Source organism: Heloderma suspectum, chromosome 7 (genome assembly GCF_057233095.1).
Source record: "Heloderma suspectum isolate Gila_16-S chromosome 7, 16-S_ref, whole genome shotgun sequence".
In the NCBI taxonomy this organism is placed as follows: Eukaryota; Metazoa; Chordata; class Lepidosauria; order Squamata; family Helodermatidae; genus Heloderma; species Heloderma suspectum.
In genome coordinates this window covers 107,435,042-107,457,645 of record NC_139464.1, presented here as the reverse complement: position 1 = coordinate 107,457,645, position 22,604 = coordinate 107,435,042, and the positions used below count along the sequence as shown (strand labels likewise).

At 42.1% G+C, this 22,604-nt stretch overlaps 1 protein-coding gene across 3 annotated transcripts in view; it reads left to right on the top strand.

The window, feature by feature from the left end:
• Positions 1-22,604, top strand: part of MAGI2 (membrane associated guanylate kinase, WW and PDZ domain containing 2) — a 977,993-nt gene that overhangs the window by 530,590 nt on the left and 424,799 nt on the right. For all 3 annotated transcript variants that reach the window (XM_084811512.1, XM_084811513.1, XM_084811511.1), the window contains exon 3: positions 17,550-17,669. In XM_084811512.1, the coding sequence (XP_084667638.1) occupies positions 17,550-17,669 (120 nt within the window). The remainder of the gene's footprint in view (positions 1-17,549; positions 17,670-22,604) is intronic.

Below are 22,604 nucleotides of genomic sequence, written 5' to 3'. Positions count from 1 at the left end.
GATATTACAGAGTTCAGTTAGTAAATATATGTTTTATTTATTTTATTTTTATTTATTTATTAATTATAATATTTTGAAGTCTTCCTTAGATATTACAGAGTTCAGTTAGTAAATATATGTTTTATTTATTTTATTTTTATTTATTTATTAATTATAATAATTATAATAATTATTTATTTATTAATTAATTTATTTTATTTTTGAAGTCTTCCTTAGATATTACAGAGTTCAGTTAGTAAATATATGCTTTATTTATTTTATTGCAGCTTTGTTTCCCATCTACTAAAGGCGCCACTAAGGCACTGCATTTGAGGGCAAAATATCACAAACGTCCCCCATGTCTTATTCGTGACACCTTGACCCACAAAAAGGGATGCTAATTCTTGTCATACTAGTTTTGAATGGCTTGGTTCTTAACTTTCCTTCTGTGAATGGAAGAGAGTTCACATGGAATGGGGCTTCCCTACCAACCTTACCTCTTCTGCCCCCTCCCCCAAATCTCTTGGGGGAATGTGTGGGATATAGTGGGGGGGGGCTGCAGATGGAGGTGACATTGATGGAGTTCTCCCCACCCCCCAATTAAACCGAGAACAATGTGTTTATCTGGGCAAAATTCAAAGATGTGATCTTCCTCCACTGGAAGCTTTACTTCCATTGGAAGTATGGAAGCTTCCATTGGAAGCTGGAAGCTGGAAGCTGGCTGGGGATAATGGGAGTTATAGGCCAACACATCTGGAGGACACAAAGTTGGGGAGGGCTGCTCTGCAGTCTGAAGTTGTATAATCCAACAAGTGCTACACTGATAGATTGTACTGGTCGTGATCCTAGGGCACCTCTACAAAAGCCTAAAATCCTGCATTTCAAACGGGGCTTTCTGCTTCTGTTTTAAATGCAGGATCACGATGACTCCCTTTTTCACGTGCTTCCTTTTCCCCCACCCCCTTCCCCCTCCTTCTCCCCGTATCTGAGTCTTCCATTATCTTTCACTGATGTCGCTCCTCTTCTTTCTTGCCGCTTTTTCATGGAGGGAACGCAAGCGGAACACAACAGGGTAATGTGATAGCTCATTATCTGCAATCTATTTAAAAACAGAACAAAGGGCATTTAGCGCAGGAGACGCCTTGAATGATCACGGCGTCATGTAAAGAGCCCGCAAACTTCCGTGAAGGAGCCATCTCAACCTCAGGATAAAAGCTCAGTTAAAGGAGCCCCTGGTGCTGCAGTATCTGACAAGGTCACATGAAATTAAAATAGGGACTGACCATGAGACGAGAAGGCTATGGTATGCATTCGCTAATATAGCTTTTATGCATTTGTTGTCCACCTTTGTTAGAAATGGAACCTTGACCCTGTGAAGTGTTCTTCCACTCTTTTTAAAGTAGCTAACTATGGTAGGGATTTGTTAATTCTTTTGAGTTACAGTGAATAGATAAGAATTCTTATATATTCTAAGAAGAATAAAGAATAGAATAGAATTCCCCTTCAGCTGAAATGAAAAGGGGAACACGGAATGCTTAATTTAAAAAAAAATCATATATTTATTTTCTTAGAAAACATTGTGCCCTAGGATGCCACTATTAACGGGAAAACCAGTCAGGCTGTCAATAATGCCAAATGCATTTTAACTGCAGGGTATTGGCCTTATGTCTGATGTTTTCTTTCTTTCCCAGATGAAGGGGGGGACGACGACCTGATTTCTTATAGATGATTATTGTTCAGAAGCAGTTTCCACAGGCCAGAGTTCCAGTTTCTCCTAGTCACAGCACCATGGAGCATTAGCAGCTTCAGTTGGGCCTGAGACAACCCAAGGGGCTGTGAGGATAGTTAGTAAAGGAGGAAAATGAAAGCTGTCCATTCAGTAAATTCAATAACTTTTCTATGATTTAGAAATCACTAATAGGCCAAGACTGAAAGGGATATGTGCAATGTTCCACATGCATATTGGGCCTTTTCCACCTCCACTCCACTCCTCTTCCTATTACAATTCCTTGCCCACTCAACTTCACCCCACTTACATATGAATGTGAAGAACAAGATAACTTCAGCATCTGACACTCTAGAATTTCTCTATCCAGCCCCAGTGATTAGGTTCTCCAAGCCAGGAATCCCCCATGTCATGTCCTAAGCATCAATACACAAGGATTGTACGGTGGGAAGGGAAGAGGAACATCTCAGGTTTACACCTTCTCAAGTTATTTCCATTGGTTTTATTACCTGTGCATACATTTGGACCTGGCAAGCCCCAGGGTTGTAGCTGATTGACAGGTTTCAGAAAAGCATCCAATCAAACCACTATAGGCCCCCAGGATGTAGGTGGAGTGATTTTTACTAGTCTTTGGCTTCAACTGAACATGTTTGAGACTCTGGCATGTGAGTTGGGATTTTAGGTTGCTCAGGTTAGGCTAGCTAGATGTTATTTTCACATTTATTTTCTTCTATACCACACTTATTTCTCTCCTACCCCTCTATTCCTTGTCTTAAAATAAACTATTTCTAATTTAAAATTATGGAAGTTGGCTGCTTACTTGAAAACATCCTATGGTAAATCTCCCCACCCACATGCTTGTGTAGAAGCTGGTGTGGCGTGCTTTCACAGGCTGATTCTTTCCAGTGGGCACTGGAGGTTTTGCTAGCCATTCCCTCCTCTTTGGTTAAAAGTCCAAGAAGCTGAGAGACTTCTCTGCATCTCAGTGGCCAGAGAGTTATCCCAGGGTGGTGGCAGGATTTAAGGAAGAAGACTCCACTACACCACCACACAACAGGGATCAGTAGATAAGTAGTGGAGGGACGGATGAAGAACAAGAGAGTAGACAAAAAGTGAGGCATCAGAAAGAGGACTAGAAATGGGATTGAGCTGTACCATGGAACAAGATGAATCCAAGGGGAAGGACAGCATAAGATGAGATGGAGTCCGCATCTTAATTTGGGGCATCAGTGACTGTTCCTATTACCCACATAGCCAGCTAAGGCCACCTCAGCTCTGCTGGTTTTCTTCCATTTCTAAGAGTTGGGAACAGAGAAAGGAGCACTTGACTGTTGCCCGGCTCCTGTTAACATGTTATCAAATCCAAAGGCGGCTGTAGATTACACAGAGCATCCTTCCAAATGCTTCCTTCATGAGGCATTTCGCTTGTAGCAGCAATGTCAGTGGCCGGACATGCCTGGGATGTTTGGGCTACCATGTTCAGCTGGAGTTCCAGGTAACTGACTGAAACAGGTAGTGCTGTGGTCGTAACTGATACTCAAGCAGTGATTAGCCCTATTCAGGTGTTATGTATTTGAACCCATGAAGGTAGACTGGGACTGCATGTGCCAGCCCAGTTGCCAGCATTCCTTTTGGCTCCACCTCTGACCTTACGATGTTGGGAACATCATTTGCACAGGAATTGGCTGAGAGACAGAGAGAAAGAGAGAGAGTTTCCTATTGGCCCTATATTTTTCCCTTCATTTCATTCTTACCCCTCTCTCCTTCATACTTGTTTCTTATATTATCTAGCACAACAACAAATTAATTGCCTAGTCTCTTTACCTCAAGCATTGCAATATTTCTTGCCTCATTTCTCAAAAGTATCCTATTAATATATGCTTAATGTACTTTTTTTTAATAGTAGCACACATTTCCATCTCATTTTTCACAAGTTTAATGGAAAATGGCTTCTATAGTCCAGGCAAAAGAAATACAGAGAAATCAAGAATTTCTTGAATCTGTGTTTTACTGCAAGGCAAATTAAATTAACTGCATTGTCTACTACAAATGGAGCTAAAATGAGATATGGGGGAAATATACTTTTATTTAAAGAGTATCATATACTACAGAATGCAGGAGATGTAGAGCAGTTACCCATAGATGAACTGATATTTTCAGGAAGGGAGTCTGGTGTTAGAGGTGGGCAATGCAGTGGTCAAATTTGCTTACTACACCAAATACTTAGGGAGTTAACAACAACTCCTCTGTGTTGTCCTTCCAGCAGCAGGCTAAGACATTTTTATTCAGGTAGGCCTTTGACATGTAAGCTAATCGGTTGTTGAAACGGGTTTTAATTGGCTGGAGGCTGTCTATTCTTTTATTATTGTGATTTTAATTATGTTTTTACGGATGATTTTATGTTATGCTTTAATTGAGATTCTGTTTTTAATTTATATTTTATTATTGTTAGCCGCCTACAGCACCATTTTCTGGTGGGAAGGCAATATATAAATTGGAATACTGGGTACAGCTCTGGTCAACGCACCTCAAAAAGAATATGTAGAGCTGGAAAAAGTGTAGAACAGGGCAACCAAAATGATCAAGGAACTGGAGCAAGTCACTTATGGGGGTTACATGTTTACAATGTATGGGGCTTACAATGTTTGGGGCTTTTTAGCTTAGAAAAAGGGCAAGGGAGGACATGGTTAGAGGTGTACAAAATTATGCATGTTGTGGAGAAAGAGAATATGGAGAGGTTTTTCTCCTTCTCCCACAATACTAGAACCCAGGGTAATCCAATGAAGTTGAATGATAGATTCAGGACAGACAAAAGGAAGTACTTCACACGGTCGCTACCACAAGTTGTAGTGATGATCAACAACTTGGCTGGCTTGAAAAGGAAGTTAGACAAATTCATGGAGGAGAAGGCTATCAATGGCTGCTAGTCCTGATGGCTGTATATGACCTCTAGTATCAGAGGCGGCGTGTCTCTGTATACCAGGTGCTGAGGAACGCGAGTATTGCATTCAAGTCCTGCTTACGGGCTTCCCATAGACATCTGGTTGGCCATTGTGGGAACAGAATGCTGGACTAAATAGGCCTTTCCCAGTCATGAGTGCACATTCTCTTCATACACGTGTATGGCAAAGGTGAGGTAATTTGCTTATGGCAAAGTTGAGGCCATTTTATTACATGTTTAGTTCTTTGTGAGCTGTTCAGCGCTATTACCATCCACTGAGTGACTGAGGCAACAGCTTGGGTTTCCTTCCTTACCTATCAAAGGGTCATCATGAGACCATCAACCACATCATTTTCCTCCTCATAACCCACCTAGGATTAAAACCTTCAAACTAGCCTAAAGTCTGTTCTAAGGGAATAGAAAGGAACCAAACAAAGCTCATAGTTGCCACTTTATTTTTCATAGTTTCAGTTGTATTATCCTAGTCCTGCTGTTCTTTTAGAAGAAGAATACTGAGGGTAGTTCTAGACAGAGGGCTCCTATAGCTAACTCTCAAAAGGCCCTGTGCAACTATTCTGACTTTTCTTTGTTAACTGATTTTTTTCTGGCAGAAAAATGATTCATTATTTTTTCTTTATTTTTTTCATTTAAAGAGAAGTCGCCTTTCTCTTTAAAAAGACCCTAGGCAACTTACAACAAAATTATTAAAACAGACAAAATATAAAATTGCTAAAAACGATTTCCATTAAAATACCAAAACATAATTAAAAAAAACCCTAAAACATCATTAAGACCATAACCCAAACCTCTGATGCATAAAACACCCATCAGATGCCTTCAGGTGCCTTCAGATGCCTGGGAGTAGAGGAAAGTCTTGACCTGGCACCAAAAAGATGACAGTGTTGTTGCCAGGATGGCCTCACTGGGAGAGCATTCCACAGTTGGGGAGCCACCACTAAAAAGGCTCTTTCCCTTGTTGCCATCCTCCAAAACTCCCTCAAACGAGGACAGAAACAGTGGGAAAACACACGAGGGCTTCAAATGGAAGACGGCAACATCTGAACACCTTGTAAAATTCTGTGAATGAGGCAGGGTGATTGCACAATAAAAGCTTTGTCTGGAAGCACCTTGACTAAGCTTATATCCCTGTAAATCTTTTGGATGAAGCGTATATTACTATGAGAGGCTTTGCTATGGGACTGAAATGTCTGTTTTTTTTCATTTTTTTGCTCATGAAACCTTTGGGTTTTGCAGTGAAAACTGTTCCTTGCCTTTTGCAATCCATGAATTGCATTTGAAATGGAGCCTTTAGGCTAAAATTGGGTGCTTTTCTGAACCATTGAACTACATCCGATTACTGATGATTAGAACCTAATTGATCCAAAACTAGGTTAGCCAAATGGCATCTCACCTATTTAGCCATGGCCATGTTTCAGGTAAGCTGTTTGCAGGAAAATTGTGTTGAGGTAATTGCAGAGGTTCCTGGCTGATTCCCCAATTATATTTTTGGAAAGGAATATGAGGAACCTGGGAAAGGAACAATTTTGCCTCAAGAACCTCAACTATCTTTATCACACTGAAAGCGCCTGAGCTGAAGTCCTTTACTAAAGAGCTTTAGCTAAAAGTAGATCAATTTAAGTTAAAGGGCTTTAGCTAAAGTGTTTGTTGCCTTGGCTACTGGCTGTCCATACCAATGTGGGTAATTGGAGACACCAAGCCAAAGAACAAAGAAATACGGCTAAGATTATCACAGGGAGGTTTAGTGACTATCACATGAATGATTAGACTTGTACTTTATGTTGACACAGCATAATAACATAAATATATGTTTGAAATACAAAATAGCCGGGTGAATTGAAATAAGCATAATAAATATGAAACCAATTTGTAGCCTGTGCAGTTTAAACTGACCCCTTGCATTGTAATAAGCTTGGAAAGAACTAATTCTAATCAGCTCCTGACACATACCTGGCCTTATGTGTTTTGGCACCCAATGTGAAATACAATAATGTGCTCATGAGATAGCTAGCGCTCTCTCGCTCTCGCTCTCTCTCTCTGTCACACACGCATGCACACACACTCATATACACTGAACTGTGGGGTTCCTGGGCATGGCAGCCTTACCTCATCAGCCTTCTTGTTTACCAAATCCCATCAGGATTAGGGATGTGAGGGAGTGACCATATGGAGAAACTTTGCTAGTTATTGGTGAAAGCCTAGTTCTAGGGATGTGCAATGCTGGGAATTCTGTTCCATTTAACCCCTATAGGATTCCACAGTGTTTCCATTCCGGTAAGTGGTGGTGGACTTTAGCGGATTTTTTTTCCTGATTACGTACATTTTCTGCACATTTTTATCCTGGCTCCCACCATCTACGCAAATGGTAATTTGAGCAAATTGGATTTGGGGGGAGGGAGGATCTTTAAATTTGTGCAAATGGGGTCGCGATTTATTTTATTTTTTATTGGCAGTCTTGCACAAGTGCACATGATTGCAAGTCCGCCTGTTTGCTATGTAGCCCCTCAGAGACGTACTCCCCTCTTATAAACATCCTTGCCAGTTTCATCATCTCCACACACTGCTTGGTTTAGCCCAGCAGAGCCATATTTCCTACTTGTCAAAGAACTTGTCAATTTCTTCCTCCACTTCAGTGCTTCCTGAGGGAATGGTGACAGGGTGGGGTGGGGTGGGGAGACTGACAAGTTCTTTGACACCCACAAAAGAGGACAAAATAAAACAAAGATTTGCATAGAATGTGCATATGTTATTTTATGTGTTTAGATGCAAAGTTAGAAATAATTACTGTAATTTAAATCGGAATACAGTACATCTCACCATTGTGGGGAAAACAGTAACCAGCTGACTTGTGTGCCCATGGAGTCTGCTGTCCAGGTGCTAACTGGTGATAGGCAACTTCAAGGCCTATCAAGAACCCTCTCTCTTCTTATGGTTCATTATCTTTAAATCAGGCTTGGACGAAATAGACCTTCAAACAGAGGATTGTTTTTTGAGGACTAAAGTCATATACATGGCCACCCTATAGCAGAAGGTATGATTTTCCATGTGCTAGTCAGATTTTGCAAGGCTTTATTAGTAGCAGCCATCCACATCTCTGTCTAGATTTCATCAGCTGCTCTACCTGAAGGGAAACAGCAATGAAATAATAGCAGAACCACAGATAAGGCTAAGTGTGGCACAAAGCATACATTTATCCTTTATTATTTTTGCTCCTTATTCAACAGGCTCTGACTCTCCAAAATGTCAGAATCATTGTGGTGAATATCTCATATATCTGTCCCAGTTTATACATGTGTCTCTTAACACTGCATTGTGTGGAAAGCAGGCTCTCAGGGGCCATATTGGCCAAAGCAGCAATTTATTTGTTTATTTAATTAAATTATATCTATTTATTATGAATACATTTTGGATTGCACCCTCTGCCTAGCAGTGCCTGGGGCGATATACAATAAAAATACCATTTAACAAAAGTTCACATCATAAAACAATAAGTACAGGAGCACAACCAGAAATAAAATCGGAGAGCTACGACTAAAATTAAAATGAGAGAGAGAGAGAAAAAACATCAAGTAGCATTGAAGCCTAATGGAACAAAACATCGGCCTGTCTGAAACATAGTAATGAAGGAGCCAACCTCACCTCCCTCATGAAGAAGTTCCACAATTATAAACTGCATTGCCATCAAAAGTACATAATGCAATGTGTACTACAATAAGAGCCACAAATAAAAGCACCACCAAGCTAAAGAATATTTATAGTACAGTACAGTTTAAGGGAAACCCTGGATTGTTTCAGACATAACACTAAACTATAGCTTAGTGTTATGTGCCTGAATGGCAACAAGGCTTCCCCCCCCCCTCACACACACACACTTTCCCTGGTGTGGCCGCTAGGAGATCGGTAACATCCACTTCTGCTTGGAAACTAACCAGTCCTCCCCTTTTACTTCTATACCCAGGCAAATTCTGATTAGCAAACTATGGTGTGATAAAGGATCATAAAGCATGGGTTGACCCTAGCTTGTTTGAACACACCATAGCGTAAGCCAGGGGTACTGTACTTGTTTCAGCCCAAGGGCCTAATTCCATTTTGAAGAAGCTCTCAGGAGCCACATTCCAGTGGCCACAGGTAAAAGGGTGGGGCCAAAAATACCAGTATATTTTAAACACTTACTGCCAGTAACTAGGCCTTGGGAGAGTCTTTTCAATCTTTTAGAATGTGGGGCGGGGGACTGTGAATGTTGGGAAACAACCAATGATCGGGGGGGCATCTGGGGAACTCTGGAGAGCTGGATTAGGACTCCAGGAGGGTCAAATTCAGCCCCTGGGCCTGAGGTTCTATAGCCCTGGTTTAAACTAACCGGAGTTCCCCCAAGTTCAGATGTAATAAGAAACTCCAGTTAGTTTAAAAGAAGAAGCTCTTTGTTGCCGCACCAGAGGAAGAAAGAAAGATGGGAGTGTGCAAGCTTGGCATTTGCTGTTGCTCACGTGCATCATGCTAAAGTTTAGTCTTAGGTCCAAAAAGGGCCGCCAGTAACTCTATTGATTTTAGTGGGGGAGATTTAATGATCTGCTTAGCTTTTCTGTTAAAATCAATAGGCTAGATCAGTTTCACTAGATTGGGCCTGCCAGAAGGCAGCAAAACACATAATTATTTAAAAAAAATGGCTGGTATAAGGTATTTTGAATCACTATCTGTGCCTTGAGTCCCCCCTTCTAGCTATCTCCTCACTCTACATTTTGGGCAGAGAGAGGCATTGCTGCTTGCTTTTTGTTACCTTCCTAGAGGGAACAAAAAAAGCCCTTTCCTAATCTAACAATGTCTCATATCCATCTTTTCTGCATTGCTTTTTAAAAATATTACTGAAAAAACAACCTTAGAGATGAAAACTTTATGAAAGGATCTTCAGGGGCACCCGTGAGTTTCATTAAAAGGAACTCTCTGTCTTGCAGAGGGTTGCTGTTAGCTTTCTGAATCACATACATTATACATCTTCTGAGATGACAATTTAGAGTTTGGTAAAATTCAAAGGTAACTTCCTTTTCATCTTTCACTTGATAAACACTGAGGAGTCCCTTAAGCAGTTGAACTCCTAACCTCTATGTTGCTCTTAAATGTTAAAATGCCCATAATTTCCAAAGAATTTAACTCAAGGAATTCACACCTCTACTATTAAGGGGGAGGGGTGTTACCCTGTGAATATGATTATTAACATCTTGAAAAAGGCACTCTTGGCAAAGATAATGGAAAAAAAAGATGTTTTATGGGTTAGGAACAGAGCTAAGAATGAACTCCTTTGTAGATGGGTTTAATCCTCGGTCAGAGCTGTTCTTGAAAGTAGATGCATTGTAGATGAAATTGGGAGTTTGCCAAGAGGACAAAGATGGCTCAATTAACACTCTGATTGCTAGTCTGCAAGTCATGGGGTTGGATCCAAGAACCATGAATGGAAGGGAAATCATCACCATTAGCACCGTTCCGCAAATGCTTGCAGAAGCACTAGCAAAACGGTACAGTTTGTGCAGTGCTGCAGTACCTAGGTTCTGTAGTTCTCATTTTTCCATTTGCACAAGCAGAGGAACATCGTCGGATTCCGTTTCCTTTTGTCATGCACCTTTACAGAAGTTGTAAAGCAGCCAGGGTTGGATCTAGATTTATGCTGGATCAGCTGTGCTGATGGAAGTGGACTTCCCTTTCCCCTCCTTCCCACGGTAGCCCCTCCAGGCACAGAGAGTCAGGAGACCCTGCTGATGGGGTAAGCAGTGTTGTGGAGGAGAAAGGGGATTCCCAAAAATCAAGCAAAGGAACTTTCTGCGAGCAGAGCCCTTCCTCTTGTAGAAGGCCCCTTTCTCTCACGGGAGGTAGATCCTGGGTCCATCCCCCATTCTGTGAGTTAGTTTCCGCATGTGAGAGGGGACCTTCGGATCCAACCCCTGTTTATGAAAATACGCAGCATTGTTGCAATATGAGGCTAGTACCTCAGCTGATCTGGACTGTAATGATGCTGAGCCATACCCATTTGGCACTATATGGAAACATTTTAGTAAACAAATTAAACACGGGAAGTTGCCTTATACCACATCAGACCATTGGTCCATCTAGCTGAGCATGGTCTATACTCCCTGGCAGTAGCTGTCCAGGGTTTCTGACTGGAGCCTTTCCCAGCCCAATCTATGTATGCACTTGCTATTGCATTCATGTCCTGCTTGTGGGTTCCCACAGGCAGCAGGTTGGCTCCTGGGTAAACAAAATGCTGGACTGGATAGGCTTTGGGTTGGATGCAGCATAGCTCTTCTTATGTTCTTATGTGTTACGTTCTTCTCTGGACATGCCAGGGGTTAATCCTGGAACCTTTGGCATCCATAGCATGTGTCACTGAGCTTTCACAAATCCTCCAACTGTATGGGGCGTTCTACTGAACTTTATTTCTATGAGTATTTTCTTACACCCCTAAGAATGACTGGACTGATCAGGGTCAACCAAAACATTGTAAGCATATGTATGGGCGTCTACACAGTACTCTCCCAGCATTTTGCTCCCTAAGACCCAGTTTGTACATACAGCGACCCTCAACATGATCACTTTCATGAATGTGCAGGGATGCTGCTTCGGACATGATGCCATGGAAGCTACATTTACATGACGGTGTTTCTGTAGCCATTACATGCAGGTGTCATGTCATGTGGCAGGAGTATAACCCTTTTTCTCATTGTAACTCTTGGCTGGAGAAAGATTTCTAAACTTTCATGGTGGTGTTTTACTTTGCAGCTCTGAAACAGGTACAATGAACACCTTGGCCCTTCCCACTTCATAATACATATAAAATCAGGTTCCTTGAAAATAGTGTTCACTGTTTGTGCCATCTGGATATTTAAAAGAACAAGACAAATGTAGAATTTCTCTGTTTGATGTACCTTTGATAGGGGTGGGTGGAAATTCTCTACCAGTTTTATTCCTTGTGACAATATTATCCCAATGTAAAGTGACAGAGCGAACAAAAAGAGCTTATTAAATATTGTTAAGATTTGCTGTGGCAAGATGCATGCAAGGTCATATTAAGGACTCATGTGATGTTTATTAAAGATTAGCAGTCCAATTCTGTAGGAGCCTCTGGCTATATTAAGGTGTGATAAGCCTTGCATACATCAGTCACTAATAAGCTGTTTCAGCTGGAGAACATGTATTCACTTTAGGTATGTATCCAGAAAACCCATGGAGTATCGTATACTTGAGAGATTTCCTTTTAGTCCGTCTTGCTACAAATTGAATAAAATATACTTTTCCTAAGGCATTAATAGTTTATTTTCTCCTGCAACTGGAAATGACACCATCTGACCCATATGGTCCCTCAAAACATGTCTCCAGTTTTATTTTAACAGTTGCACAGTGTGATTTCCCAAAATACAGATCCCGTTGCTTCAAGATGGGCACTCCAGCACAGGAGAGTGGAGCTGCAAGGTCTCCAAATAATGAAATATGTAAGATTTTTTTTTAAGTTCACAAGAGAGCATAGGGTTACACCACTGAAAATAGCCATGGACCTGGTTCATGTTTAACCTGTGAGTTTTATTTATGTATTTATTTATTTCATTTCATTTCTATACCGCCCAATAGCCAAAGCTCTCTGGGCGGTTCACAAAAAGTTGTCAGGCATGAGCAGCAGTGATCAAGCACACTGCCTCTGGCATGTTTACTTTCAGTAAACAACCTCCAATTGCCCCTACATGTGTATGTTGTGAGCATGATGTCCGAACCCGGACACTCTGGGTTAAAAAAATCCAGAGTTAACCTATTATTTGTCTGGTGTTTGAGTGTCCAAGCTCAGATGTCTGGGTCCAGACAGCAGTGTCCGGGTTTGGATGTCATGCTCACAACCGATGAACGTAAAGATCATAAGTTGTTTTACTGAAAGAGAAAGTAAGGAACGAGCCTGAAGCAGTGTGCTTGCTTGCTCGCACTCACCCCTGCCAATTTCTAGGTTAAATAACCCATAAATTGGCATTATGTGCGAACTGGCCAATATCTCTCTGTAACTTTTGTACAACCACATTGCAGTTATATGAGCAACTCATGTGCTGTCTTTGGGGTGGGTCGGAGGGGAGATTATCCCAGACACAAAATATTGTCCTTTGTGTGCTTGGAAAATATGTTTGTTTTTGGCTTCCTTTGCCTTATCAGCTAACTATATCTATTTTGTTGTAATAGTAATAAGAACAATAACCATTTATACATTATCTATATGAGCCTAATACTTTCATTAGGCCAACCAAAAAGTCACCAGAAATATGCAAGCTTTCAAGATCTTCAGATCTCTTCATGTTACAAAAAGCAGGTTGGGAGTAGGAAAAGGAGCAAGAAGGAGCAAGGACTGACTTGAAGTTGAAATTATGGTGTCTGCCTGATCACAGCTTTAGATGGAACTGGAAGGAAGGGTCTACAGATATTCTAATAAGACTCTAGCAGGTTTCAGGTTTCACCTGGAGCTGCTGGGAGCAAGTAAGGCAAAAAGGTTTGATTCCACCATTCTTGAAAATATAGAATCCAGCTGTTACATTGTTTATATGGTGCATCTCAGGTGTTCAAAATATTCCACATATATTAATCCTCACAACATCCCTGCTGTAGAGATGGGGCTGACAGTGAGAGAATAGTGGCTTGCCACCTAGAGACGTGGCAGCTGAAACGAGAACTGAATTTGGCTATTAGTCAGTTCACAGCTCAGACTCATTGGCACTGCACCTCACACCTGCTCTCAAAAGCCCTGTTGGAACTTTTCCTTCCTGTGAGGACTTCCACTGAATGTGTGGAGATTGGGGATGGGACCAGCAGGCACAAGCCCCTGGCCCCTCCATGCTTTCCATTTATCCATACCAGGAACTGGCATATTTCCTGTCCTTGTATTTGAAGGGTTCCTCAATTCCCCCGTTCTACATGCCTTAGAAACAGCTAAGAAACAAAAAGCATATGAATTATACAGCTCTCCCATATGCGTGTCTTCCTGCTTCCCATCTGCCACACAGATTGCCGAAGGATTGTCATGGTGTCAGCAAATTGAACCTAAAATTCAAGCTGGCTGGGAGTACATCCCAAACAAGCAATTTCCAACTGGCAAAAGAAAGAGTCTTTTGAGGACAAAGTGCCCGTTAGGCTTGGAAAAACAGCAGTCTGCCTGTTGACCTCACTGTAACTATAGTGTCAGGGCACTAGGGGATGAAATCATCAGGATCAGACACCTTGGCCCCAAACGATGTCAGCCTAAAAAAATCATGTGCAGGACTTCACATTTTATAATAGTGTGAAGTACAGAACACCAGTAATAAGGACAGCTAATCTAGGCCTCTATGAATAGCACATGTCATGTCAGCCTGGAACTCTGAAATTAGCAAAGGGGATGGGGTTCTCAGTGCTCATTCATTATGCAGGGTTTGAAAATATATCCTAAATAGCTACAGCTATTTTGAGGGAAATAGTTCAATTTAAGTACATCCACGTTGTTTATTCCAGGGATGGGGTACCTGCAGCACTCCGGATGTTGGACTATAATTCCCATCATCCCTGATGGCTGGGGCTGGTGGGAGTTGGAGTCTAACAACAGATGGAGGGCCACAAGTTCCACACCCCTGGTTTAAGCGAGTTTTTAATTTATTTATTTAAAGCATTTTTACTCCACTCTTCAGCCAAGCAGTCCCTGCTCTCGGGCACCACGCAAAAGGAAAACGTAATGAGGAGGGAAGAGAAAACCAGGCACCGTTCTTGAAAGTACAATGCTCTTATAATGACCACATGGTTCAGGGAAAGGAGGAGCCTGATGAAGCTGACCTTTCAGCAGAGTTGACCTGTTTCCCATCTCTCCTGATACAGCCAGATGGAATGGTTTATGCGTCACATCTAAGTATCCTGATATGCGCCTGGAATAACCCAGCTGTGCACATGTAACGTTATTGCATTCCTGATCTTATACTGACATACTACTCAGGATGATCCATAATAAGCAATTATGGTCATTACAAATCTTTTCGGTCATATCTGGGTTATCGGCTTTGCTAAGGTTCACTCCTGCTGCTACAGGCCACAGCCTGCTGGTCCTCATCTGTTAATGATACAGTGCACTTAACACAGTGTGCATGCTGGAAGCAGTGGCATCAGTGTGGAGTTTCCCATTCTGTTCATGTCCTTTAGCCTCTGCTTCCTTTTCCTAATCTGTGAGAGGTGCAGACACTGCCTTTAGATTAAGCTGACCCCTTCCCTTCTTGCCTATCCTGTTCAGGGATGTGTGTGCTCTGCTGTTACAAAGGAATCAAGAAATTCTTCATTAAGGTAACCAAAATTCTGAGCCAAAGGAAGCTGAATTCCTCCATCAGCATCAGTTTCGCAAATTTGCATGAGGTATTTGGCTTTTCATACTTATCACAGGGAGGGACAAGGAGCTCTGCATGGCACTGAAACCCCACTGGACATCTTATTCAGCACTTTAAAAGGCATCGCCCAAAGTATGGGCATATTTTTGCACCCATCAGGGCTGGAATTCTATACAAACAGAATTGTGATACCAATTAGCAAGTGCTCGCTCGCTTGCTCTCTCGCTCTCTCTTTCATGGTGCGTTTGTCAGTCTTGATTATCATGAATAGGTCTGTCACTGTGATTTTGCCTAAAGTGTTGCCTGATTGGTACACAGGACTTGACAAAAGAGCCTTCACATTTCTACGTAACTGTGGCTGTGTGTGTTTTTCCTGAATGGGCAATTTACCTGCAGGGATGGCATCTGGGACTCATGCTCTGCATTGCCTATTTGAGAAACAAGCTGTTTGAGCAGTTTGAATTTGGAGTACAGCAAGCTGATACTATTGCTGGACTTCGCTAAATGGGGCAGGTGGGGGTGGGGAGGTTCTGGGGATCTGATGCAGGGTTTGCAGAATAGCTGCCTGTTTGTTGATTTTTGTTTGTTTGTTTAACTTACACCACACTTTTCTACCAGGAAATGGTGCTTATTTTATATGGGCGTTGTTTCTTCTAGGCTCTGGTTGTCTATTTGGAAAGAATGCAGATATTATAAAGGTACCATAAGTCTCCAAACTGCACCCTGTCCAAAGGCAAATGAACGCTATTGCATTATCCTTGGAATTTCTCACCAGCTGGGGAAATTGGGAGGACATAACAGTATTTAAATGCATTTGCAGGCCAGCCCAGCGTATTTTGACGCCTCAAGTGAAGCGGCAATGCCAGTATGCCACTGTCCTCTCTCCTGCTCACTCAGCTGGCCTATTTGCTTGGCTAGCTGGCCGGCCAGCTGGACAGCCACTCCCTCACTTGCTCAGCCAGCTGGCCTAGCTGGCCACTCACCCCTGCCCACCTGGTGGCTTCCACCCTGTGCCCCAGCCATGGGGCTTCTGCGAGAGATCGGCTGAACTATCATGAAAGGTCAGCTGGACTAGCATTATAGTTGACTCTGTGCCAGCAGATTTATTTCAGGATCAGGGTGACAGTGTATGTAGGCAGCAAGTTATTCACTATTTCCCCCTTACTTGGGCAATGAAACAATTTTCCGTCATTATACTAACAAATATATTTGGGCTACTTGGACTGTCTACTAGATGTCTGACATGATAAGGCCTATATATCCACTCCACTGGTTGAGAGAATCAGGTGTTGCAATGAATGGCTCAATTTTGACAAATAATGGAACATCGTGCCTTTGTTATTCTGCCCTAAATAACAGCACACAAGTTATAACACCACCGCATCTGATGCTGAAAGCGGTTGCTATTCAAAACTGAAGAGACCTTTCTTTAAAACATGTAATTTGCATCTTTTGCTAAAGCCCTTCCTAACTCTAATGTTGATACAGCTATTCAGAGCAATTAAAGGACACTATGGTTCCAGGTAGACTACCTCACAATAAAGATTTCAGTGAATCGCTAAAGGCCGTTAGTCAAATGCTCAGGGCCGGCCCTACCATTATGCAGGCTGATGCAACCGCATCAGGCGGCAGTGTGGGAAGCGTGGGGAATTGCACCACTCTCCCCTCTGCCTCTGGCCTAGCAGATGCTCCGCAGAGCCCCACCAGCTGCTCTCCTGCTGTGGCATTTGTCATGGCAAGAGAGCAACAGTGCTCTCTAGAGCAACCTGCTGTGTGTACCGCCACCAGCTCCTGATGCTTTTCACTGTGGGTGGCAGCCGCTGCCCACTCACCTGCTCACTTGGCTGGCTGGTTTGCTTGGAGACCATAGCAACTGCGCACTAATCATGATTGGCTGCAATGGCAGCTTTAAGGCTCCAGTTATTTAAGAAAGTAGAATGCTGATTGAAAATGGAGCGCAATATGGGTTAGGGACAGATTTGACTAATCTAGCTTTACTCATATTAATTCACCAAGCATAGGAAACTGCTGTACACTGAGTCAAGTCCTGATCTATGTAGCTCAGTCTTCCCAAACCTGGTACCCTCCAGATCTTTTGGACTGCAGCTCCCAGCATTCCTTATCATTGGCCATGCCAGCTGGGGCTGATGGGAGCTGACATTCAAAACGTCTGGAAGCCACCAGGCTGGGGAAGGGTGATGTATTTCATTGCTGTCTCCTAGATTGACATCTCTCCAGGGTTTCAGACAGGATTCTTTCCTGTCTTCTGCATGAAAAACAAGGCCTCTGCCACACTCTATGCAGCTTTTTAGACCATCTTAATATTTAGATCATTGTACTGCACCTCCAACAACATTCACGCTTACCTGTGCAAGTCTCATTGAGCAGAAACATTTCTGCTAGCATCCCCTAGTTTTTATGAAACTATGCAATAAATCAAACCTGAAATCAAAGTCTTTCAGATATCAAATGCCCATCAATGTGCATAACAGCAGTATGTTTTTTTTTTGTTTTTCTTTCAAATTAGGCACTACAAGGCCTCATAAGGAGGGGGAAGTCCCTGGTGTGGATTATATTTTCATCACTGTTGAAGATTTTATGGAACTAGAGAAAAGTGGTGCTCTTTTAGAAAGTGGAACATATGAAGGTAAGTGTACGTTTTCTTACAGTAAAGTCTGTGTTCTCAGTACATTTCCCCCATTTTCTAGAACTGTACTAGAATATCCCATTAGACTGTGTTATGGTACCCATTATCTTAAATTTATGAGGAGCCAGATGGCAATTGTGAAAGTTGGGCTTTTTTTCCTTTGAAAAGGCTAGACATAAATGGGTTCATTGTAATTGGAATGTTTCATCAGACTGATCACGGCAAAGAGAGAATGACAAGTGATTGCTAAACCAATCATCCACCTGCAAAGTTAAGGTGTCATGCAGCTGAACAGCATCCTACTTCATAATTGTTTGAGATGAGTTTTTGCTCATTATACCAAATACCTGACTTGCTCATTCAGCACATTTCCAGGACAGAGGTTGTGAATGAAAATGCTCTATTGGGGTAGACAGTTCCCCACCACACACAGAGAGAGTCCCACATGGCACCTTCTTACACATTATCACTGGTCCTGCAGATATCAATGTACTCTGGAAGCTGGATCAGCACTTTTAAAGTAAGGAGAGAAAACTTTAAAAAGGAAGTGTGTGTGTGGGAGGGGAGGAATCTAGCTTCTTAACTACCTGGTGCAAGGAGAGAGGGAATTTCAGTGATACGTAGATGTAAAAATATCTGCTTGAGAGGTGAAGACCTGGCAGTTTAATTATGCCCCTCAGGTTACTGTTGATTCACCTCGTCAGATTTGTTCAAGATCATAAAAAACATGGGTGTGAAATGGATGTATGTTGCATTCTGCTAGAATGGGAATGGCATCAAAATATGCAGAAAGTCATAGAAACATGATATAAGCCAGATGCTTGTTAAAAGTGCATTAGTATTTGGAAACTGATATTTGAACATAATTATATAAAGGTCAATATTTTGATACAGACAGATGCCTTTGGACAAGCAAGTTTGTACAATCTAGACTTGTTTGGAAACTACTTTTTCCTGAATTATGTTTTAATGAAGAAGAACAAATCTAAAGTGATATCTGAATCTACCCTACCAAAACAAATTTATTACAGGTCTTAGAAATAGCCTGAATGCAATAGTACTTCTTTCTTACCTAATCGGCATAGACTACCCATTGAAAAATAAATACTTTATCATGTCAATAAAAACTATAGCAAAGAGTTCCCATTAATTTATTATTATTATTTAATTAATTATTTCCTTATTGTCACTTGTAGCTATCTTGTGTCTAAGGGGGAAAGTTGAATAAACAGTGTTATAAATGCAGTACCACAATATATCATGTCTGAGGCCATTTTTGACTGCTTATCCCTTGGTATTCTAGATTTGTGAGCTTTACATTAAAGCCATGTACATTTTGCACAAGTGTAATATATCGGGAGACACTATGATTTATTTATTTATTTATTTATTATTATATTTATTTGTCGGGCCATGGTGGCTTAGTGGTTAAGACGCTGAACTGCAGACTGGAAGGTCGGCAGGTCAGCAGTTCGAGACCCGAGTGCTGCGTGACGGAGTGAGCTCCTGTCTTCAGTCCCAGCTTCTGCCAACCTAGCAGTTCGAAAGCAAGAAATTGCAAGTAGATAAATAGGTACCGCCTCGGCGGGAAAGGTAACAGCGTTCTGTGCACCTCGGTGTTCAGTCATGCTGGCCACATGACCACGGAAGCGTCTTCGGACAGCGCTGGCTCTTCGGCTTAGAAACGGGGATGAGCACCGTACCCTAGAGTCGGACACGACTGGTTGGGGACACCTTTACCTTTTATATTTATTTGTATCCTTTTCCCCAGTGCTGGGACTCAAGGCAGCCACTGATTCCATTTTTCTATCAAGGAATAATATAGGATTCAATTTGATTGTTTGCTTGTGGAGAAGAGTTTAGTAAGATTTCCTTTTTTAAAAAAAATTACCCAAATGTTCAAGTATAAAAATAAGTTTATTTGGGTGAGGTGGGGATGGGGGAAAACAAGGGAAGGCAACAATCTCTCTCTCTCTCTCTCTCTCACACACACGCACGCACGCACGCACACACACACTCACTCATTCATTCCAAATAAAATCCAAAGTAAATGTAACTTATCTAGTTGCATGTTACCTACTACAGTAGACTCTTGTGTTAGGGTTAGGGTATGCAGAGTTCATTGCAAAGAGGCTGATGGTATATGGACAGCTACTTAGGAGTGAGCTAACTCTTACTTTTATGAGAATTTGAGTTCAGTTAGAGCCAGGCCCTTAGTGGAGAATAGGGACGCTGGAGAAATCCGCCGCAGACTTAAATGAGTCCGGATTCCAAAGAATCCAACCTATGGAGTGCGCAGCGGACTGGCCACACTTACCTCCAGGTCCAGAGGATTGCCCCTGGAGCAGCGATCCAGCTTCCTAAAAAATGTGATAAGCTAATGGTGGCTGCCATTAGCTTATCACAGGAAAGTTACAGCTGTAAATGGCGTATTGTACTCCATTTGCGGCCATAAAGCACTAACTTTTTACATAAATACAGCTATAAACAGCTGCAATTTAGGTAAAAGTAAGTCCTTTATGGCTGCAAATGGCATACATACAATACACCATTTATAGCTGTAATTTTCCCACGATAGGCTAATGGCAACTGCCATTAGTGTATCACGTTTTTAAGAAAGCTGGAGAGCTGCTCTGCCAACTCCGGCAGATATGGCAGGGCTCCGGAGGACTCCGCAGGGCCCCAAGTGGTCTGAATTGCCTTGCAGCAGACCTCACCCCCAGACCGGACAAGGGGGGGGGGTGTACATCCCTAGTGGAGATTGCTTCCATTTCTGAAGTCTAGCCAGCAAATCAGAAAATGACATAGTAGCTGGACCCACCTTCCTAATGACTCTACATTTATATATCAAATAGGTCACCCAGTTTGAACCAGTTAGCCTATTTTAAACAAGAGCTTAAGGTTTTGGGTGCATATTGGGCAACAAAGAGATAAGTCTATGCAAGTGTCTTTGTATGGTGCCAACTTACCAGAATGTTCTAGGGAGCACTGTTGAGCTATATCAGAATATAGGGGTTTGTTGCAACCCACAGCTGCTATGCCTGACTTTCCCTTTGTCTCCTCCAAGGTATGTTTTTTCACAGATGGGAAAGGGGAGATGGTAATTTGCAGGAGCAGGCTGCAAGCAGGGCTGTGTTCTCTCTGTTCCTGTCTATGAACTTTCAAGGATTGGGGGGTACCCTGTGTAGTCAAACTGGGCCACTGTGCACCTGTGGCCACAGCTAAATAAGAGCATAAGAAGAGCCATGCTGGATCAGACCAAGGGTCCATCTAGTCCAACTTCCTTTTCACCACTTCCCTCATTTTAAAGAAGTTTCCTCTTTTGAAGTCAAATGTGACTGTGTTGGACTTCCTGGGCACTTTTCCACTTAAATATATATTAAATCCAATAGTACTGTGAACACTGTGTCCAATTGGTTCAACACCTTTACTTCTCGTACTAGGCCCTGGGCGACACCACCTAGGATTAAGTCCAGGGTCGCCTCCCTCTGGTCGGTTCTGTGACCAACTGTTCTAGGCACAGTCATTTAGGGCATCGTGAAATGTCTTTGTCATGACTGGAACATGCATTTTTCCAGTCAATGTGGAGGTATCAGTTTAAATATCAGTTATTCAATATCAGATTAAATATCAGTTTAAGAACCACTGTCCTAACCTTAAAAAGGTAAAGGTGTCCCCAACCAGTCGTGTCCGACTCTAGGGTGCGGTGCTAATCCCCCAAGTTTCTAAGCCGAAGAGCCAGCGCTGTCCGAAGACGCTTCCGTGGTCATGTGGCCGGCATGAATGAACACCGAGGTGCACGGAACGCTGTTACCTTTCCCGCTGAGGCGGTACCTATTTATCTACTTGCAATTTCTTGCTTTCAAACTGCTAGGTTGGCAGGAGCTGGGACTGAAGATGGGAGCTCACTCCGTCACGCAGCACTCGGGTCTCGAACTGCTGTCCTGCCGACCTTCCGGTCTGCAGTTCAGCGTCTCAACCACTAATTAATCCAGAGAAACATGTGTTTCATTTTATATGGATAACTCAAGAAGGGCTGCTTCTTAAAATCTATTATTGCTTTTTGTTTTGATAAGAGCTGAGGAGATCCAGTTCATAAACCAAACAATTTGTAAGTTATTAGGCCACCATGCAGCCACTGTTAAACTTTTAAGCACCATTGGTCTCAAGGGTGGGGGGGAGTTAAATATGTATTTAATTCTCTTTTATTTGGATCAGTGGGAATTCAAAGTAAATAGCATTACTTGGATCATGCCCATTGTAATCTTCTGTATCTGTGATATCTGTTGCAATCATGACAGCACACCTATGTACTCATTTTGTTATTTGCTTAGTATGTATGCATGTACTGAACTGAACAATAAAATTAATACTTAATTATCTTTTCATCTGTTTTCCCCCTCCCTCAAGAGAGAAAACTTGCCAATCTTGTTTGTATTATCAAACTGCAAAGGTGACTTTCTGCAATATCTTGTGTGTATTTTTAAACTTTTGCAATTTAAAGATTATTTGACAAATGGTTCTCAAACCCGCCTGAGGTGAATTTTACCTACTGTATAAATATTGATTGCCTTAACAATTGGCATTCTGTATCTCTGCATCTTAACACAATATGTTTCTCTAACGAGCTTTGCAGCATGAAAAGAGCTTAATTCAATTAGAACAGTACTGACATATTACTAAAAGGCCCCTGTAGTGTTGCGTTTCCTTCAAGTGACTTACTACTCGAACATGTACAGGGGTTGATCACAATTCACCAGGAAATACTTATGCAGGAGGTTTACTAAAATTGTGTCACACTAGTGTTTTTGTGGAGCTCCTATTCATTTAAGTGGAGTTTATCCAGGAATGGTTCACAGTGACCTAGTTCACATGACATTGCGCTGCTCAACCCACAATGAGCTGCAGTGCCCGCAGGTGCCACTTTGCATATCC